The sequence below is a fragment of the Saimiri boliviensis genome, chromosome 14 (genome assembly GCF_048565385.1).
Source record: "Saimiri boliviensis isolate mSaiBol1 chromosome 14, mSaiBol1.pri, whole genome shotgun sequence".
NCBI lineage: Eukaryota > Metazoa > Chordata > Mammalia > Primates > Cebidae > Saimiri > Saimiri boliviensis.
The window spans coordinates 29850068-29870994 of NC_133462.1; the positions used below are offsets into that span (position 1 = coordinate 29850068).

The 20927-nt window shown below is 52.3% G+C and overlaps 1 protein-coding gene across 20 annotated transcripts in view; it reads right to left on the reverse strand.

Moving 5' to 3' along the window:
- The window catches only part of FCHO1 (FCH and mu domain containing endocytic adaptor 1), a 41051-nt gene extending 33081 nt beyond the window's left edge, over window positions 1–7970 (reverse strand). For 4 of the 20 annotated variants that reach the window (XM_074384413.1, XM_074384408.1, XM_074384407.1 and 1 more), the window contains exons 1-4: window positions 5538–5980; window positions 841–885; window positions 448–607; window positions 15–84 (exon numbers count right to left, since the gene is read on the reverse strand). In XM_074384413.1, coding sequence (XP_074240514.1) covers window positions 15–41 — 27 coding nt within the window. In that variant the 5' untranslated portion in view covers window positions 42–84; window positions 448–607; window positions 841–885; window positions 5538–5980. The other 16 variants (XM_074384418.1, XM_074384409.1, XM_074384401.1 and 13 more) reach the window with 11 other exon arrangements.
- Window positions 7971–20927: the final 12957 nt, after the last annotated feature.

Consider the following 20927-nt stretch of genomic DNA (forward strand, 5'->3'; position numbering starts at 1 on the left):
AGAGTCGATCTTACCCAAAAATGCTCCCCAAAATACGACATCCTGATGATCTCTGTGGAGACCCCCGCAGGCCCCGTCCAGTGCCTGTCTAAAGAGAGAGGCAAGTTTGACCTACAGAGTCATCGCCAGTGTGGGCCTGATGAGGGGGAAAGTCCCTCCCTGTAGAGGAGGGAGAGAAAGGATGAAGGAGGAACTGAAAGCCCCATTGCTAAAACCATGCCAGGACCCCTGAGATAATTCAGCCCTGGTGCTGGTCCCAAGTAGCTCCAGTATAGGGGGCAGAACAAGACACAGATGCCCTTAGTTCCACAGCGTCAGGACTGGACTAGGTGGAGGGACAAGAGCTGAGAGAGTCTAGACTGGAGGAGGGGCCATGCAATGTGGGGTTTTAAGGTATGTATAAGAGTTCATAGCAATGGGTAGGAGCAGGGCTGGATGACCGCCTACCTTGGCAGGAAAGCTCTGAGCCACTTCACAGATGGGAAAACTGAGCCCTCCCCGCCTCCAGAGGGGACGCCACTTGCCAAGATCACAGAAGTGACAGTAGATTTGCACTCTGGACTGTCTGAGCGCAGACCCGAGCTCTCAACTCCACTCCAGGCGGCTCCTGTAGGAAAAGGATTTGAAGAGAAACAGATGTAGGGGCTGTGATCAGCCACATGGGGGTTGGGGTCCCTGAAGTGTCCCTGAGGGTCCCTTAGGGGGTCTTCTGAATGCCTCTACAGCAGTCCCCACCTTATGTACCGTCTTGGGAGTCAGAGCTCACCCCTCATTGTGATGCCCCAGCTGGCTCTGGTACCCCCACGAGTCCCAACCCGGCCCTCGAAAGCCAGTGTTCACCTGGTGTCTGAATCACTGTCCAGCTCCGTGCCTCAGTTTCCCCATCTGCAAAATAAGAAGGAATGCTTAGAAGGGATCTTGCTGGGGAACCTCAGGTGTCTGCACGAAAGGCTGGGTCAGGCCGCCCGGCAGGGGACAGACAGGCAGTGTCCTTGCCATGTGCTGGAGGCCAGGCTTGTTACCGGAGCCCGAGGGCCTCATTCATAATTCATGACCCGGCAGGCAACTCCGTGGCAGCTGCGAGCCTGAGAGGCACAGTGGCAAGAGAGACAGGGACCGGTGACCACAGGATTAGGAGGCTCCCAGGGTCTCCCCAGGAAAGGACTGAGCAAGACCTTGGGCAAGGCTGCCCCTCTGTGCACCTCAGTTTAGCTCATCTTGAAAGTTAGTTTAGGCCGGGCACGGTGGCTCACGCCTGTAATCCCAGCACTTTGGGAGGCCAAGGTGGGCAGATCACTTGAGGTCAGGAGTTTGAGACCAGCCTGGCCAATGTGGTGAAACCCCGTCTCTACTAAAAATACAAAAATCAGCTGGGCATGGTGGCGCGTGCCTGTAATCCCAGCTACTCAGGAGGCTGAGGCAGGAGAATTGCCTGAACCCAGGAGGCGGAGGTTGCGGTGAGCCGAGATCGTGCCATTGCACTCCAGCCTGGGTAACAAGAGCGAAACTCCGTCTCAAAATAAATACGCAAATAAAAAACTAAAAAGAATGTAGGTAAAAATAAAATATAGGCCGGGCGCGGTGGCTCAAGCCTGTAATCCCAGCACTTTGGGAGGCCGAGGCGGGTGGATCACGAGGTCAAGAGATTGAGACCATCCTGGTCAACATGGTGAAACCCCGTCTCTACTAAAAATACAAAAAAAAAAATTAGCTGGGCATGGTGGCGCGTGCCTGTAATCCCAGCTACTCAGGAGGCTGAGGCAGGAGAATTGCCTGAACCCAGGAGGCGGAGGTTGCGGTGAGCCGAGATCGCGCCATTGTACTCCAGCCTGGTGACAGAGCCAGTCTCTGTCTCAGGAAAGAAAAGAAAAGAAAAGAGAGAAGAGAGAGAGAGAGAGAGAGAGAGAGAGAGAGAGAGAGAGAGAGAGAGAGAGAGAGAGAGAGAAGGAAAGAAAGAAAGAAAGAAAGAAAGAAAGAAAGAAAGAAAGAAAGAAAGAAAGAAAGAAAGAAAGGAAGGAAGGAAAGGAAGTTTAATTGGACCCAGTGTCATTCACCCTTCAGTGCTGGGACTTCTGTGAGTCACCTAAGACCTCCCGTGCGCTCACCCTGGATAGCACAATGTCAGGGTCCCTGAGTTGATTCAGCTCTGGGCCTGGCCCTGCAGGAGTCCCTAGTCTAGAGGGACAGAGCTGGACACAGCTACCCCCATCCTGCATGGTCAGGGCTGAGCCAGATGGAGGGACAAGGTCCAGAAGAGCGTAGACTAAAGGAGGGTTCATGGGAGTTGGGGTTTTAAAGGATGAATAGGAGTTTGCTGGGCAAAAAAGTATTTCAACAAACATTCCTAACCTTGCACTCGTTAATGACGGGGCCCCTGAAAAACTTCAGCCCCTACTGTGGCCCCTTAGGAAACCTAATTTGGTGGCAGGGGTAGGGTGGGGAGCATGCTATACTGACGTCCCCACGGGAAAGGCTCTAAATTCCCATGTCATGTCTTAGCTTCTATCCATGACCGGGACCCTAAGCATCTCCAAATCCCTCAGAGCTGTGCTGACTGGCAGGAACCACTAGCCCCAAATGGTGACGTAACTGTTTTTTCTTTTCTTTTTTTCGGAGACAGGGTCTTGCTCTGTTGCCCAGGGCTGGAGTGCAGTGGTACGATCATAGCTCACTGCAGCCTCGACTTCCCAAGGGAGCCTTAAATAGCAGCCTCCTGAGTAGCTGAGACTACAGGCATGAGCCATCACGCCCAGATAACTTTTGTATTAAGGTGTTTTTTTTTTTGTTTTTTTTTGTTTTGTTTTTTTTAGACGAAGTCTTGCTCTGTCACCCAGGCTGGAGTGCAGTGGTGCGATCACAGCTCACTGCAGCCTCAACTTCCCAGGTTCAAGTGATCCCCCCATCTCAGCCACCTGAGTAGCTGGGACTTTATGCCCAATTAATTTTTTTTAAATTTTTTTGTTTGTTTGTTTTTTTTGTTTTTTTTTTTTTGTAGAAACTAGATCTCACTAGCATTGCCTAGGCTAGTCTCAAACTCCTGGGCTCAAGCGATCCTCCCGCTCGGGTCTCCCAAAATGCTGGAATTACAGCCGTGAGCCACCGCCCCGGTCTTAGTTCTTGTATTAATGATTTGTATGTTTGTTGTTTTTATTTTTATTTTTTGAGAGGGAGTTTCGCTCTTGTTGGCTAGGCTGGAGTGCAGTGGTGAGATCTCGGTTCACTGCAACCTCCGCCTCCCAGGTTCAAGCGATTCTCCTGCCTCAGCCTCCCAAGTATCTGGTGATACATGCACTGCCACGCCTGGCTAGTTTTGTATTTTTAGTAGAGATGGGGTTTCTCCATGTTGGTCAGGTTGGTCTCACTCCCGACCTCAGGTGACCCACCCGCCTCAACCTCCCAAAGTGCTGGGATTGCAGGCGTGAGCCACCGCGGCTGGCTTATATTAATGTTAAACCAAGTAAAATTAAATACAATTGGCCGGACACGGTGGCTCACACCTGTAATCCCAGGACTTTGGAAGGCCGAGGTAGGCGGGTTACTTGAGGTCAGGAGTTCGAGACTAGCCTGGCCAACATGGCAAAACTCTATCTCTACCAAAAAATAGAAAAATCAGCCAGGCGTGGTGGCGCATGCCTGTAGTCCCAGCTACTTGGGAGGTTGAGGCAGGAGAATCGCTTGAACCTGGGAGGTGGAGGTTGTAGTGAGTTGAGATCACGCCACTGCACTCCAGCCTGGGTGATGGAGTGAGACTCTGTCTCTCTCTCTCTCTCACACACACACACACACACACACACCCCAAAATTAAACACAATTACATGCCCAACTCCTCACCTGTACCAGCCTCCCTTCCAAGGCTCAGAAGCTACATGAGGCTGGTGACTGCCGTACTGGATGGCCCAGATGAGAAAGTCCTGTGACCAACACTGTTCTAGAAGATCTCAGGAGCCACAGAGCCCAAGTTCCCCAGAAACCAAGAATCTCACTACTGTTTTTACAGTTTCAATGAGATTGCTTCACCCACCCCACCCCTGGCAAACAGATACACACGGAGCACCAGTATGCGACCCTCTACCCAACTATCCACACACATCCGTTCAGCCAACCTTCATGCCATGCCCTGAGACGCAATCTCAACGTTACGAGGGAAACTGAGGCACAGGGAGGTCAGTCATTGGTCCCCACTGACTGTGATGCAGCCCCTGGTCTCTCTGCCAATGACCTCCTGTTTGAAACCATCACGCGTGACTCTCTGGGTTTCCAAGCCCCCGCTGCTGCCCTGCCCCAGCCCAAACCACCACTCACAGCTGGAATGGGGGGTGGGGGACAGGGCAACGGGAAGCCCCATGCAGGCCTTGGCCTTGGCCAGCCCAGGAAGTGACACCTGCTACTTCTCCTAAAACCTGGGCCCTGAGCAGAGGGGCCTCCCTTCTGCTCCTGAGCGGAGGGGGCAAGGAGAAGCGATGGGTATCTACCGGCCAGGGTTCAAACTCACCGGACAGGGTAGCGCGTGGGATGGGGCCCCCGTCTGATGAGGGAGGCGCCAGGAGACGGCCACAAGGCCACTTCCGTCAGCACCAAGTTGGAGGCTTGTGTGAATGGGGGGGACAGGAAGCTCACCCCGCCCCGCCTACCGTCCAACCGCCACCTTACCTCCCCCGCCCGATTGGCACCCATGGGACCTCCCTGGAACCACATAGGCCATGGGCGAGTAAACAGATGCCTGAACGTGGGGCCCCCCAGCCTGAACCCAGAGCTGTTCTTACCGAAGAAATAATAATCACGAAAACAACTGGGAACTAGCTGTGCACCTACCCTGGCCCAGACATTCAACATCTCGCCATCCTGGCGTACAACGATACCCACTTCACAGGCAGGGTAAACTGAGGCTCAGAGACGGAAACACGCTCAGAAAGGGGAAGGCATTTTTGTATTCATGGGCCCTTTCCTTCACTATAAAAGGAATTTAAAATTATATTTTAGGCTGGGCATGTTGGCTCATGCCTGGAATCCCAACACTTTGGGAGGCCAACGCAGGTGGATCACTTGAGCCCAGGAGTTCGAGAACAGCCTGGGCAACATGGTGAAACCCCGATTCTACTGAAAATACAAGTTAGCCGGCTGTGGTGGCACATGCCTGTACTCCCAGCTACTTGGGAGGCTGAGGCAGGAGAATCACTTGAACCCGGGAGGCGGAGGTTGCAGTGAGCTGAGATCATACCACTGTACTCCAGCCTGGGCGACAGAGCGAGACTCTCTCAAAAAAAACCAAAACCAAACCAAACTATATTTTACTACTGCATTGGCATAAAGACAAATATATCAATGTTATACACAAAAATGCTTCCCTCAACCCAAAAGTTCATTCTTTTTCCCTTCTGATTTTAAAAGCAGTGAAAACATCACCCTGGGGGCCCCTAAAAGCACTGTGAGCCTGAGACGTTGGGCTTGTTGGGTCTGCTGGAGTCAGCTCTGCTGGAACCCAAGTCTCCCAGCCTGTACAGCGCCAGCACGAAGTCCAGAGAGGGCCGGAGACTTACCCAAGGTCACACAGCACACTGCCAGCTGACTCAGGGCCCCATCCTGCCTTCCCGGCACCAAGTCTTGCAAACCTGGGGCTGAGACATGTGAGCAGCCCCGGAACAGATAAAACAAAGCAGGAACCACATCAGCAACAAAGGGAAGACCCGAGCTCCCGCCCTGGGAATCAGGTGGTGCCTGGCTGGGCGTCCGGAGCTGTTGACTTCTTGCCGATGCCCTTGGACCACTCCTGACCTTCCAGGATCTGGCTTCCAGGTTCCTGGGAAACAGGATCGGGCATTTCCCTCTCTCTTGGACCCCAGCGTGCGCACAGCAGGGCCAGGGGCAAGGGTTTTCGCATCCTTCCCGCTGACCGGTCACTTGGTTCAAGTGGGTACCACGCTGTTTCAATGACCTAGAACGGTACGTCTCCCCCTTGACCAAGCCACCTGGGCTGCGATCACTTAACACAATCTGGCTTGATTCTCACCACCGCATCTTGAGGCAGTCTTATCCTGACCAGCACCACAATGGGGAAACTGAGGCACATGCCCCAGGTCACACAGCGACTTCGGCCACCACGTGGGAATCTGAGCCAGGGATTCTCAGGAATTTTCTGCCCTCCCCACGAGTCCCCTCCCTCTTTCTCACTTCATTTGGCAAACATCTATTGTGTGCCGACTGTGTACCTACATTTCCCAGATGCTGGAGTCTCCTCAGGCAACGTCCTTGGCAGACTCCCCCTTCCCCGCCCTCCTCCTGCTCAGCAGTGACCCCGTTTAATGAGCACTGCTAATACTGTCATTAATATTATAATGATCATGTGGGTACTTACAGAGCTCACCTCCTCCCACAGACTCCTCTGATCTTCCCAGAGAAATTCAGCCCATTTCACAGAAGAACAGACCAAGACACCAAGGGAACACACACACACAGGCAGAGGCAAATTCAGATCTGGGGGTGTCGGACTCCCAGCCCTATGCCCACCGCTGGGAGGGTGCTCCAAGGGACAGGGGATGGCCTGGCCTGGCAACTCCCACCTCCTCCTGCCCAGGACCCCGCCCAAGAACAGCTTCACCCCTGGCGTGGGTGACGGTATGTGGGTCAGGGTGTGCCCTAAGTGGCCCCACCAGTGAGGCCAGGGTAGCTAAGCCCCGTCCCGACGATTGCAGCTGGGTCCTATGTTTTACTCCCTGCCCCTATGTCCCCAGCCCGAATATCAGAGTGTCATCAACCCATTTTGCAGTGCAGTAAACTGAGGCTCAGAGAATAGCAAGGCACTCTGGGAGGGTCCTCAACCCCATGCTCTCTGGACCCCAAACCACCCGCATGTTAAGCAGAAGAGTGAAACACCATCGGACAAAAGGTGGGCTGGGTGAGTTCAGAATCTGAAAAATGCCGGGTCTGAAGCTCCCAACCTCAATTTTTCAAAAGAGGAAACGGAGGTTCAGAAAGGTGCTGTCACCTGCCCAAGGTCACCAGTGAGGCAGGTCCATTCGACACTGCCTCCTGGTCCCCAATGCCGCCGGGGCAGGTGACTTGGGGGATCTAAGGCAGATGGAGGGCCCCCACCCCCCCAAGCCTCCTCCGCACCCCACTCACAGCCAGCCTCTGGCAAGATCCTAATTTACCTCGATTTATTTTAATCCCCAGGAACAGATGCTAGCTGTACCCCCCACCCCACAGTGAGAGAGGGACCCCCCCCCCAAGTCCAGGCTCCAGGCCCTTTGAGGCCTGGTCTGGCTGATCCGTGCCAGGCAGGGGACCCCATGCTGACCTCCTCCCCCAAATTCCAACCTCGGGGTCCCCACAAAACAAGCCAGTAAACGCCCCCTACCCCATCCTTGAGGTGGGGGCTGGGATGGGGCAGATTAGAGGGGCCAGGGGACCCCCCCAGCTCCTCCAGCCACCAGGCCTGGAGGAAAAGAGAAGTGGGTCCCTCATCTCGGTCCCCGGGGGTCTGCAGGCCGGAGCTGTGAAGAAGGAATTTGGGGGTGGTCTCCACCCCAGCCGCCGCCCAGCGTTCCAGGCTGGAAGGGGAGCGGCGCCCCCATCTTTGCAGCCCCAGAACCCAGACTTAGGCTTAGAATAAAAGGATTTGGGGAGGGGTCTCGCGTCGTCGCCACCGCCCCCGTGCACCCTCGGTTTTAGGCCAGGAGACAGGGGATTTGGGGAGCTGTCCCCATTTCCGCTGTGGACCCCCGATTACCACTGGTGGGGGGAAGCTGGGGCACCCACCGCGTACCCCCACCCCCTGCTCTCCATCCCTCCAGTCCCACCGCGCCTTTGCCCTCCGCAGCCTCCGGGGCTGCAGCGCACGGTGCGCGTGGGACGCTGCGCGGGCCAGGATGCCCCACGGGGGTCCGGGGGGCAGTACTCACCTCCTGAGCTCGGGCCGAGCCCCGCGCTCGCCGCCACCTGCGGCTTGGTCGCTGACACCCGAGCCCGCCCCGCCCCTCCCCTCCCCTCCCCTCCCTCCGAGGCTGCGGCGCGGCTGCCGGCTGGCTCCGCCCCCGGGGCGTGGCCGGGAAAGTCCCCACCCCAGTGACGGCGCCGGTGGGCAGAGGCGGGCTCTGATCCCGCGCGGTCCGCCATTGGGCCATTTAGGCGGCCAGCTCCGCCAATCCAGCGCGCTGATTGGCCCAGCCGTAGATCAAGATCTTTTTTATATTCCCCCCTACGCCACCCGCAGTCTATTTGCATAATTTAAAGAGACAGGCGCCACTCTTTCCTCCTGAGACTCGGTGGAAAGGGGTAAGGAGCGACCAACGTTTATTGAGCGCCCAGACAGGGCTCATTTGATGACACCCCCTACAAGCCTGTGAGCGGGACATTATTGGTCTTTATTTTACAGATGGGAAATCTGAGGCTCAGAGATGGCTAGGTCTTGCTTGTAGGCCACACAGCAAGTCTGCCGGCCGGCCCAGGGCAGTCTCAGAATCCGGCCACTTGCAGAGGAGGCCATTCCATCAATCGGCCATATGACAGTTCTTTTTTTTTTTTTTTTTTTTTTTTGAGATAAGAGTTTCGCTCTTGTCGCCCAGGCTGGAGTGCAATGGTGCAGTCTCAGCTCACTGCAACCTTAGCCTCTGGGGTTCAAGTGATTCTCCTGCCTCAGTCTCCTGCGTAGCTGGGATTACAGGCGCCTGGCACCACCCTAGGCTAATTATTTGTATTTTTGATGGAGACAGGGTGTCAACATGTTGGCCAGGCTGGTCTCGAACTCCTGACGTCAGATGATCGGCCCCCCCTCGGCCTCCCAAAGTGCTGGGATTACAGGTGTGAGCCAGGTGTCTGGCCTATATGACAGCTCTGAGAAGCTGCCATCCCCAACCCCGTTACCTGGGCCCTAATGAAGCTTACACAACGCCGGGCACGATGGTTTATGCCTGTAATCCCAGCACTTTGGGTGGACGAGGCGAATGGATCACTTGAGGCCAGGAGTTCGAGACCAGCCTGGTCAGTGTGGCAAAACCCTGTCTCTACTAAAAATACACACACACACAAAAAAAAAAAAAAAAAAAAAAAAAAAAAGCTGGTGTGGTGGTGAGCACCCGTAATCCCAGCACATTTGGAGGCCAAAGCAGGTGGATCACTTGAGGTCAGGAGTTTGAGACCAGCCTGGTCAACATGGTGAAACTCTGTCTCTACTAAAAATACAAAAAAATTAGCTGGATGTGGTGACACACACCTGTAATCCCAGCTACTTGGGAGGCTGAGGCAGGAGAATCGCTTGAGCTGGGGAGGTGGAAGTTGCAGTGAGCCAAGATCGCACTGCCTACTGCAACCAGCCTGGGCGACACAGCGAGACTCCGTCTCAAAAAAAAAAAGAAAAAGAAAACAGAAACTTACACAACACCCGCCAGTCCCCCATTCAACCCTCCACCTAGGGACAGGGCACCCAGCTGATGGCCTCTTGCCCCTCCACCAGCCTCCCACTCAGTCAGGGCAGTCCGGGAGCACGGAACAGAAGCTTGGGAGGCCTTGAGGATCTTCTCTTCCCTTCATCACCGGCATTTCATCCTGTGGATTCAGTGTCTCTGAAACAGTTCCAAATTGTCCATTTTCCTACACCCCACAGGGGTCTGGGCAAAGACCCAATTGTCTTCAGTCTGGAAGCTGCCTCAGTTTCCTATTTGTGTTTCTCGTTCCCTCAATCCCAGCCCTAGACCATCCCTGTTCTTTCTTTTCTTTCTTTCTTTCTTTTTTAGAGATGGAGTCTTGCTCAGTTGCCCAGGCCGGAGTGCAGTGGCGTGATCATAGCTCATTGCAGCCTCAAACTCTCAGGCTTAAGCGATCCTCCTGCCTCAGCCTTCCAAAGTGCTGGGACAACAGGCATGAAGCGTGGCACCTGGCCAGTTCCTTTTTTTATTTTTCCCAATAAAGCTTTTATTTTGGAGCAGTTTTAGATTTATAGAATTATTGTGAAGATAGTACAGAAAGTTTCTGTATACCCCACAGCCAGCTTCTCCAATTATTTTTTTCTGTATTATTTATTTATTTATTTATTTATTTATTTTTTTGAGACAGAGTCTCGCTCTGTTGCCCAGGGTGGAGTGCAATGGCATGATCTCGGCTCACTGCAATCTCCGCCTCCCAGATTCAAGCAATTCTCCTGCCTCAGCCTCCCAAGTAGCTGGGATTACAGGCACGCGCCACCACGCCTGGCTAATTTTTGTATTTTTAGTAGAGCCGGGGTATCACCATATTGACCAGGCTGGTCTCGAACTCCTGACCCCATGATCCGCCCACCTCGGCCTCCCAAAGTGCTGGGATTACAGGCGTGAGCCACTGCGCCCGGCCTGCCTCCCCTGGAATTATCACCTTCCACTGGTATGTCTTTTTTTTTTATCCTAGAAGCCTGCATGACATTGACTCCTCATGTCTCTTTAGGCTCTGCTGGGTGTGACTGTTTGTCAGACTGTCTTGGTTTTGATGACAGTTTTGAGGAATGGGGGTCAGCTGGTAGAGAATGTCCCTCCGTCAAGGATGTTTTTCTGAGTCAAATGAGGCTGATGGATTGGTGAAGCACCCGTCTCATCACAGCCTATCAAAGGTACAAATTGTCAGCATGACCTATTCTGCTGGCATTGACCTTGATTTCCTGGCGGAAGTAGCATCTGTCAGGTTCAGGGGTTTTTTTCGTTTGTTTTCTTGAGACGGCACATGCGTACAATCCCAGCTATTCGGGAGCTGAGGCTGGAGGATTGCTTGAGCCAGGGAGTTGGAGGCTGCAGTGAGCTGTTATCACGTCACTACGCTCCAGCCTGAGCAAGAGCGAGACTCTGTCTCAAAAATAAAAATAAAAATAAGCCAAGCCTGGTAGCAGGCACCTGTTGTCCCAGCTACTTGAGAGGCTAAGGCATGAGAACTGCTTAATCCTGGGAGGTGGAGGTTGCAGTGAGCCAAGATGGTGCCATTGCACTCCACCTGGGTGACAGAGTGACACTCTTGTCTAAAAAAAAAAAAAGGCCAGGTACAGTGGCTCACACCTATGATATCAGCACTTTGGGAGGCTGAGGCAGGCAGATCACCTGAGGTCAGGAGTTCGGGACCAGCCTGGCCGACATGGCAAAACCCTGTCTCTACTAAAGACACAAGAATTAGCCAGGCATGGTGGTGGGCACCTGTAATCCCAGCTACTTGGGAGGCTGAGGCAGGAGAATTGCTTGAACCCAGGAGGTGGAGGTTGCAGTGAGCCAAGATCATGCCATTACACTCCAAGAGCTAAACTCTGTCTCAAAAAAAAAAAAAAAGAAAAAGAAAAAAGAAAGAAAGAAAAGAAAAGAAAAAAATTCTTGTTTACCAGCCTGGGCAACATGGCCAAAACCCATCTCTACAAAAAAAATACAAAGCTTATGCCAAGTGTGGTGGCTCACACCGGTAATCTCAGCACTTTGGGAGGCCCATGCAGGCGGATCACATGCACTCAGGCGTTTAAGACCAGCCTGGGCAAAATGGTGAAACCCTGCCTTTACCAAAAATACAATTAGCTGGGTCAATTGCATGTGGCTGTAGTCCCAGATACCTGGGAGGCTGAGGTGGGAGGATCCCTTGAGCCCGGGAGGCAGAGGGAGCAGTGAGCAGAGATCTTGCCATTGCACTCCAGCCTGGGTGACAGAGCAAGACCCCATCTCAAAAAAAAAAAAAAAAAAAAAAAGTACAAATATTAGCTGGGCATGGTGGCACATGTCCGTGGTCCAAGCTTCGCAGGGGGCTGAGGTGGGAGTACTCCTAGAGCCTGCAGTGAGCCCAGGTCATGCCACTGCACTCCAGCATAGGCTTGACAGTAAGATCCTGTCCAAAAAAAAAAAAAAAAGTTGCTATTTAGCACCCTTGACTCACCCTCGAATTCCTTCCTGGGTGAAGCCAAGAACCCTCCTGGGCCAAGCCCCAATTCTGAGGCTCATCTGTCCTGCTCACCTTCACGGCTCAGCTGTCCCACTGCAGTGCACACGTGTAGCAATTCCAGAATGTTCAACTCGGACCCACAGCGGGATTTCAGACAGAAAGTGATGCCCTTCTCCAGCTGGGAACACTGCCCAGACTCCCCAGCACTCTTGGTAAAAGCTGCAAACCCCTCTCAGCGGCCCATCATGCTTCCAGGGTCCAGCCCTGCCTAAGTTCCTGCCCTCATCTGTCTCCACCCCGCTCAAGGCACGAAAGCAGTTCCACCTCAGGGCCAATCCGACTGGTAACTTTCCTACCTTGAACTCTTAGTTCCTATTTGGTCCCCTCCTCCAGGAAGCCCGCCTTCTGGCCTTCCAGGCTCCTGTCCCACCTTTAACTCTTCCTTCCTGTGTGGTACCCTCCTCCAAGAAGCCCTCCAGGTGGCTTCCCGGCTCCCAAAACCCATCTGGCTTTCCAAGCCAGTGCTGATTCCCCAGGACCGGGATGTTGTGTTAGACATCGCCCCTCCGCCTCCAGCCTGGGAGCTTCTCGGGGGCCCTGGTACCATCCACACCTGTCAGGTGAGGTCTGAACTGCGCCCACACTCCCCCAGACACTCCTCTCCCAAGCCTGCACCGGGGGAAACTGAGCTCAGGGAAAGCAAGCTACTCTCCGAAGTCACACAGCACACACGCGTCACAGGCAGAACTTGACACGGCTGTGCTGGTACCGAAGCTCACACCTGCCCTGGGCCCAGATCCCAAAGGATGCTGATGGGGCTGAGCAGGCCAGGGAAGAAAACGCAGAGGTCCAGTGCGCAAAGGCTCCCTGCCTCTCCTGGAGGTTCAAGCAACTTTCTTATTTCTGAGACTGGAGAAGAGGGGAAGCCCAGAAAAGTTAAATAACATTCCTGAGGTCACCCAGCAGAGCTGCCGAGCTGGGCACAGCCAGCGTTTCCCAAGAACCTACTGTGTGAGCGCAAGTACTGGGTCCTGTCTTGGGCAGTGGGGACCCAGAAACAACCAAGACAGAGAGGGTGCAGCTTTCCCGGGCTCACAGTGGGGGCATCAATACAATATAAACAAATAGCCGGGCGCGGTGGCTCACGTCTGTAATCCCAGCACTTTGGGAGGCTGAGGCGGGTGGATCACGAGGTCACGAGATCGAGACCATCCTGGCTAACATGGTGAAACCTGTCTCTGCTAAAAATATAAAAAATTAGCTGGGCGTGCTGGCTTGTGTCTGCAACCCCAGCTATTTGGGAGGCTGAGGCAGGAGAATCGCTGGAACTCGGGAGGCGGAGGTTGCCGTGAGCCAAGACGGCACCACTGCACTCCAGCCTGGGCAACACAGCAAGACTCCTTCTAAAAAAAAAACAAGGAAATACAAAAGGGAGATGTGCTGGTGGACAGGACGACACTTTTAAAAAATGTATTATTTCATTATTCATTTATGTATTTATTTTGAGACAGTCTCACTCTGCCGCCCAGGCGATTTCAGCTCACTGCAACCTCCACCTCCCAGGCTGAAGTGATTCTCCTCCTCATCTTCCCAAGTATCTGAGATTACAGGTGTCCACCACCATACCTGGCTAATTTTTGTATTTTTAGTAGAGATGGGGTATCACTATGTTGGCCAGGCTGGTCTTGAACTCTTGACTTCAGGTGATCCGCCTGCCTCAGCCTCCCAAAGTGCTGGAATTACCATGCCTGGCTTGGACGACACTTTTAAGAGAGGGAGTCAGGAAGGACCCTGGCAATGGACTAAGGTAGCAAGGAAGGCTCCCTGGAGGAGGTGCCATGTCAGGCAGGGTTTCACCACGCCCGGCTCCATCACTGCCTCTGCCTGGGAAGAGCTGACATCTTCCCAGAATGAGCTCCAGCCACACCCCACCAGGACCTGGCACCCCCACTTCCGCCTCCCCCAAACCCAAACTGTAAGCCTGCTTCCCCTGGGTGTCCCCTCCCCCTGGCCTCATGGAGTTTGGTCCCAGCTGCTCAGTGAGGCCACCAGGCACCAGGCAGCTGCTGGACCTGCCTGAGCTCAGGCGCCTCCCACAGTCTTTCCCCTCTGTGAAGGCTTCGATGCCATTCTTCCCTCGGTTCCTGCAGCGAGCCAGGCCTTTGCCTCTGCGGTCCCTCCTCCAGGAGCGCCCTTCCCCCTCCCTAACAAGGCTCACCCTCGGGAGACCTCCCAGCGCTGCGGGTGTCCTCGGAGCCCGCAGGGTGCATGCGCCCCCTCCTCACCTGGGCTATTGCTTCTTCAAATCTGTTTCACTCGCCCACTTAACACCGTTTGTCCCGTGGGAAGAACTTCCAGTAGCTTTTGGTTTTGTTTGCTTGTTTGTTTTGAGACGGAGTCTCACTCTGTCGCCCAGGCTGGAGGGCAGCGGCGCAACCGCAGCTCACAGCAACCTCCGCCTCCCAGGTTCAAGCAATTCTCTTGCCTCAGCCTCCGGAGCAGCTGGGATTACAGGCACGTGCCACCATGCCTGGCTAATTTTCTATTTTTAGTAGAGATGAGGTTTCTCCATGTTGGTCAGGCTGGTCTCGAACTCCTGACCTCAGGTGATCCGCCTGCCTCCTCAGCCTCCCAAAGTGCTGGGATTACAGGCGTGAGCCACTGTGCCTGGACAATATTTGTTGACTGATGAATGGAACATTCTAGGGAGAGGGCACCGTGGGTTCCAAGGCCCCGGAGCAGAAATCCAGGTGGTTGCAGCTCAGGGTGAATACAGGGGAGGGACTGCGGATGTGCCCAGGCGAAGGCTGCACATCTGGCCTCTGCCACCTGCTGCAGGGTCCCCAGGTGCCTCTGCTGCACCAGGGTATTTTTAGTGCATACTCCAGCACAGAGGGCAGAGGCTGGGCCAGGCAGCTGCCAGGAGGGATTTAGGGGCAGGAGAGAGGAAGGGAGGGTAGGGAGAGAGAGAGGAAAAGAGAAGGAGGAAGAGAAGGAAGAATCAGAGAGCCAGAGAGGGCTGGGCGAGCTGGCTCACACCTGTATCTCAGCACTTCAGGAGGCCAAGGCAGGCGGATTACTTGAGGTCAGGAGTTCAAGACCAGCCTGGCCGTGATAGCAAAACCCCCATCTCTACTAACAATACACAAATTAGCCGGGCATAATGGTGCATGCCTATAATCCCAGATACTTGGAAGGTTGAGGCTGGAGAATTGCTTGAACCGAGGAGGCGGAGCTTGCAGTGAGCAGAGATCGCGCCACTGCACTCCAGCCTGGGTAACTAAAGCAAAACTCCGTCTCAAAAAGAAAAGAAAAGAAAAGAAAAGAAAAGTCAGGGTCTAATGTCCTAGACCAGAGCTTGACCAGCTATAGCTCAAGGGACAAAGTTTTATTGGAACACAGCCCCTGTTACTGAGCAATGGACTCTCTCCAGATGTGCACAGAAGCCTGTCTGACAGCACTGGCTTCTGAGAAAAAAAGGAAGGTCTCACTATATTATTAGTACACTAATGGGCCAGGCATGGTGGCTCACGCCTAGAATCCCTGCGTTCTGGGAGGCTGAGACGGGAGGGGTGTTTGAGGCCCGGAGATTGAGATCAGCCGGGCAACACAGTGAGGCCTTGCCTCTACAGAAAATAAATAAAAATTTAAAATGCTTTATTTCTTTATTATTAGTATTATTATTATTAAGAGAGTCTCACTCTGTCGCCCAGGCTGGAGTGCAGCGGCTCGATCTCAGCTCACTGCAACCTCCACCTCCCAGGTTCAAGCAATTCTCCAGCCTTAGCCTCCCAAGTAGCTGGGATTACAGGCATGCACCACCATGCCTGGCTTATTTTAGTTTTTTAAGTAGAGCTGGGGTTTCACCGTGTTGGCCAGGCTGGTCTCGAACTCCTGACCTCAGGTGATCCGCCCACCTCGGCCTCCCAAAGTGCTGGGATTACAGGCGTGAGCCACCACAGCCAGCCTAAAAAGCTTTCTCAAGAGCCAACTGGCGAGGAGACGGTAGGCGAATCTTGAATCTGTCTCTTCAAGCTGGAGCTTGAGGGCAGGTTTCACAGGCAGAGGGTTACCACAGGGGAGATAGGAAAATGCAGTGGGGTGATATGACAGCATCACGTGCAGGGGCGATGATGAGTTATTGGCGGTCAAGTGCGCAATGTAACAAACAAGGTACCGCCCCCTCCGCTTTTATTTTTTGAGACGGAGTCTCGTGCTGTTGCCCAGGCTGCAGTGTCGTGGCACAATCTCTGCTCACTGCAACCTCCACCTGCCAGGTGCAAGTGATTCTCTGGCCTCAGCTTCCCAAGTAGCCGTGATTACAGACACATGCCACCAGCACATCTGGCTACTTTTTGTATATATTTTTTAAGTACAGATGGGGTTTCGCCATGCAGGCCAGGTTGGTCTCAAACTTCTGACCTCAAATGATCTGCCCGCCTCAGCCTCCCAAAGTGCTGGGATTATAGGTATGAGCCACTGTGCCTGGCTCCCCTTTTATTTTTTTGGGACAGGTTCTTGCTCTGTTGCCCAGGCTGGAGTGCAATGGCACAATCACAGCTAACTGTAGCCTCAACCTCCCAGGGCTCAAGTGATCCTCCCACCCCAGCCTCCCAAGTAGCTGAGATTATAGGTATATGCCATCACACCCAGCTAATTTTTGTATTTTTTGTAGACGGGGTCTCACTATGTTGCCCAGGCTGGTCTCCAACTCCTGGGCATGAGACACTGCATCCAGTTTTCTCTTTTTAATTTGGTTCCCATTCTTTTTTTTTTTTTTTTTTTTTTTTTTTTTTGACAGAGTCTTGCTGTGTCGCCCAGGCTGGAGTGCAGTGGCATGATCTCAGCTCACTGCAACCTCCGTCTCCCACGTTCAATTCTCTCTGCCTCAGCTTCCTGAGTAGCTGGGATTACAGGTGGCTGCCACCATGCCTGGCTAGTTTTTTGGGTTTTTTTTTTGTATTTTTAGTAGAGACAGGGTTTTACCATGTTGTTCAGGCTGGTCTCAAACTCCTGACCTCAGGTGATCTGTCTCCTGAAGCTCCCAAAGTGCTGGTATTACAGGCATGAGTTACCACACCCGGACTGATCCCTATTTCTTGATCCGAGTACTTGGGTTCCACCTGTGGTAGACTTTTTCATCCCACTCAATGGTTATAAATTGGGGCATGCTTTGCTCATCTGTGTAATGCTCCAGCAATATGTGACTTGCAACCTGGGGGTCCGTTGCACTGAAAAAACTTATTATCTCGTTACATTTTGTTAGTAACAAAGCTGAACCAGATTGGACTGGTTCTATGTTTATTCCATGTCCATTTGTTGTAGTCTGTTCAGCCTGCAACAGCAGAATGCACTGGTCTAGACACGCAGTGCACAGGGGTTCGAGACCAGCCTGACCAACACGGTGAAACCCCGTCTCTACTAAAAATACAAAATTAGCCAGGTGTGGTGCCGCATGTCTATAATCCCAGCTACTCAGGAGGCTGAGACAGGAGAATCACTTGAACCCGGGAGGCAGGGGTTGCAGTGAGCTGAGGTCGCGCCACCGCACTCCAGCCTGGGCGACAAGAGTGAAACTGTCTAAAAAAAAAATTTTTTTTTTTTAAATAAAAGTAAAAATTTTTCATTTTTGTGGAGACCAGGGGCTTGCAATATTGCCGAGCCAAGTCTTGAACTCCCGACCTCAAGTCATCTTCCTGCTTCAGTCTCCCAAAGTGTTGGGATTACAGGAACGAGCCCCTGTGCCCAGCCTGGACTGCTCTGAACCATGTTTTCTACTTGAGGATTTTCAGACACCCAGATGATGTGGTTGGAGCTGCAAATTCATGCGAGGTTACGTATCAGGTCAGATTTCACTGCCTCCTCCTAAGAGCGGGTCTGAGATACCAAGTTTCCTTTCAGTTCCTGGGATGTAGGTGTTAAAGAACTTACGCTGATTTCCAGTTCACCGTTATGTTGAAAAGGCACCTTTGAGGCCTTATCAGACTCAAATCCACCTTGTCTGACACCTAAGCTGTCCCCTCCTGGGGCTACAATGACATTTTAGCTTTACTGCTCCTGATTCTCTGGTTGCCTTGCTGATAAATTAATACAAATTTAACTTGTTTTAACCCAGCATTTTTGGTTGTTTTTATTGACCCCATGTTTGGGAAATTTGTCCAGCTCACCAATTTTCTCTTCAACTCTCTCAAATCTACTATTAAACCTGTCCAGTGGTTTAAATCTCAGTCATTAGCTTCAATTCCTGTCTTCTTTTTTTCCAGAGACAGAGTCTGGAACTGTTGCTCAGGCTGAAGTGCAGTGATGCAATCATAGCTCACTGCAGCCTCGACCTCCCGGGCTCAAGTGATCCTCCCACCTCAGCCTCCAGGATATGTGGGACTACAGGCACATGCCACCATGTCCAGCTAATTTTTTTGTATTTTTTTTGTAGAGATGAGGTCTTGGCATGTTGCCCAGGCTGGTCACGAACTTCTGGCTCAAGCAATCTGCCATGCTCAGCCTCCCAAAATGCTGGGATTACAGGAATGAGCCACTGGGTCAAGACCAGCGTCTTCCTCTTAGTTCTAATTGCTCTTCAGATTGAGAATCTAGTCCACCATGTGGTCAGAAGCTGAAAAGTTCACTGACATTTTTCATCCATGGGTTTGGGCCCCCCCCCCCCCCACCACAGAAATTCTAGTCAAGAGGAATCAGTCTGTGGATACAGCTGGAAATGAAGCTCTTCTTTCATAAACAAAAGGAAAGATAAAAGACCTGCATGACAAGATATTAAGACACACAAAGCGGCTGGATGCGGTGGCTCATGCCTATAATCCCAGCATTTTGGGAGGCGGAGGTGGGCAGATCACTTGAGGTCAGGAGTTCGAAACCAGCCTGCTCAACATGGTGAAACTCTGACTCTACTAAAAAAATACAAAACTTAGCTGGGCATGGGGGTGCACGCCTGTAATCCTAGACACTTATGAGGCTGAGGAAAAAGAATCACTTGAACCCAGAAGGTGGAGACTGCAGTGAGGCAAGATCACGCCACTGCACTCCACCCTGGGTGACAGAGTGACACAGAAAGCTATGCCAAGGAAAACAGCAAGGACTTGGCAAGGAAAGTCGATGATGGATTAGAGCAGATTTGGAAACGGACGCAGACCCATGGGGACCTTATTTAATAAGGACACGGCATTTCACATCCATATACAGCGTAAAACAATCAGGGAGCCTTTGGGGTGAGACAACTTTTATCCCTCTCTTCAATCCCAAGGAAATCTTAGACGGATAAAAGTTGAAAATTATAAAAAAGACAAAAACATGGGAGAATTTGTACCAACAGCAGGAAACACCTCTCAAAGCACAAAAGAGAGACATTTAACATTGTAGTTTGGCAAGGCACAGTGGCTCATGCCTGTAATCTCAGCACTTTGGGAGGCTGAGGCGGGAGGATGGTTTGAGGCCAGAAGTTCGAGGCTGCAGTGAACTGTGATCCCACCACTGCACTCTAGCCTGGGCAACAGAGACTGTTTCAAACACACACACACACACACACACACACACACACACACACACACACAAATCAAATATTTACAGCAAAGCCATGCCTAAACAACACAGAAACATACATTTGAAAAATATTTACCACATGTTTATTATCCCTAATTTTAAAAAGAAAATTGTGTAGGAATGAGAAAAAGACAAATATCCAATGAGAAAAATGTCAAACCAGCTAATTAGAAAAAGGCCCATAAGCCAGGCACCGTAACTCATGTCTGTATATCCCAGCATTTTGGGAGGCCAAGATAGGAGGATCGCTTGAGCCCACGAATTCATGATCAGCCTGGGCAACACAGCGAGAGCTCATCTCTACAAATAAGAAAAGAAATTAGCCAGGTGTGAGGGTGCACGCCTGTGGTTCCAGTTATTTGGGAGGCCGAGATGGGAGAATCACTTGAGTCTGGGAGTTGGAGGCTGCAGTGAGCCGTGATCATGCCACTGTACTCCAGCCTGGGCAACACAGTGAGATCCTGTCTCAAAAGAAAAAAAGGGCTGGGTGCAGTGGTTCCTGCCTGTAATCCAAGCACTTTGGGAGGCCAAGGTGGGCGGATCACCTGAGGTCGGGAGTTCAAGGCCAGCCTGGTCAGCATGGTGAAACCCCGGTTATACCCAAAATACAAAAAATTAGCCAGGCATGATGGCACATGCCTGTAGTCCCAGCTACTTGGGAAGCTCAGGTGGGAGAATCGCTTGAGCCCAGGAGGAGGAAGTTGCAGTGAACCAAGATCACGCCACTGTTGCCCAGTCTGGGTGACTGAGTAAGACCCCGTCTCGAAAGAAGGAAAAAAGGCCTGGCCTGGGCATGGTGGCTCATGCCTGGCATCCCAGCACTTCGGGAGGCCGAGGTGGGCAGATCACATGAGGCCAGGAGTTTGAGACCATCTTGACCAACATGGCAAAACCCCATTTCTACTAAAAATACAAAAATTAAGGCCAACGTAGTGGCTCATGCCTGTAATCCCAGCACTTTAGGAGGCCGAGGTGAGGGGATCACGAGGTCAAGAGATCGAGACCATCCTTGCCAACATGATGAAACCCCGTCCCTACTAAAAATATAAAAATTAGCTGGGCGTGGTGACATGCACCTGTAATCCCAGCTACTCGGGAGGCTGAGGCAGGAAGGGTCACTTGAACCCAGGAGGGGGAAGTTCCAGTGAGTCAAAATCACACCACAGCACTCCAGCCTTTCGACAGAGCAAGACTCTGTATAAAAAAAAAAAAAAAAAAAAAAAAAAAATTAGCCGGGCATGATGGCACATGCCTGTAATCCCAGCTACTGGGAGGCTGAGGCACAAGAATTACTTGAACCCGGGGGCTGAGGTTGCAGTAAGCGGAGATCACACCATTGCACTCCAGTCTGGGCAACAGTGAGAAACTATCTCAAGAAAATTAAAAAAAACAACGCCATAAATAGAAGGAAACCTTCCTGATAGTGGGAGAATTGAAATAAGAACAAGTAGGCAGCAGGGGTCACTACACAGTTTGGCCAAAACATAAAACCCAGGGGAGGCCGG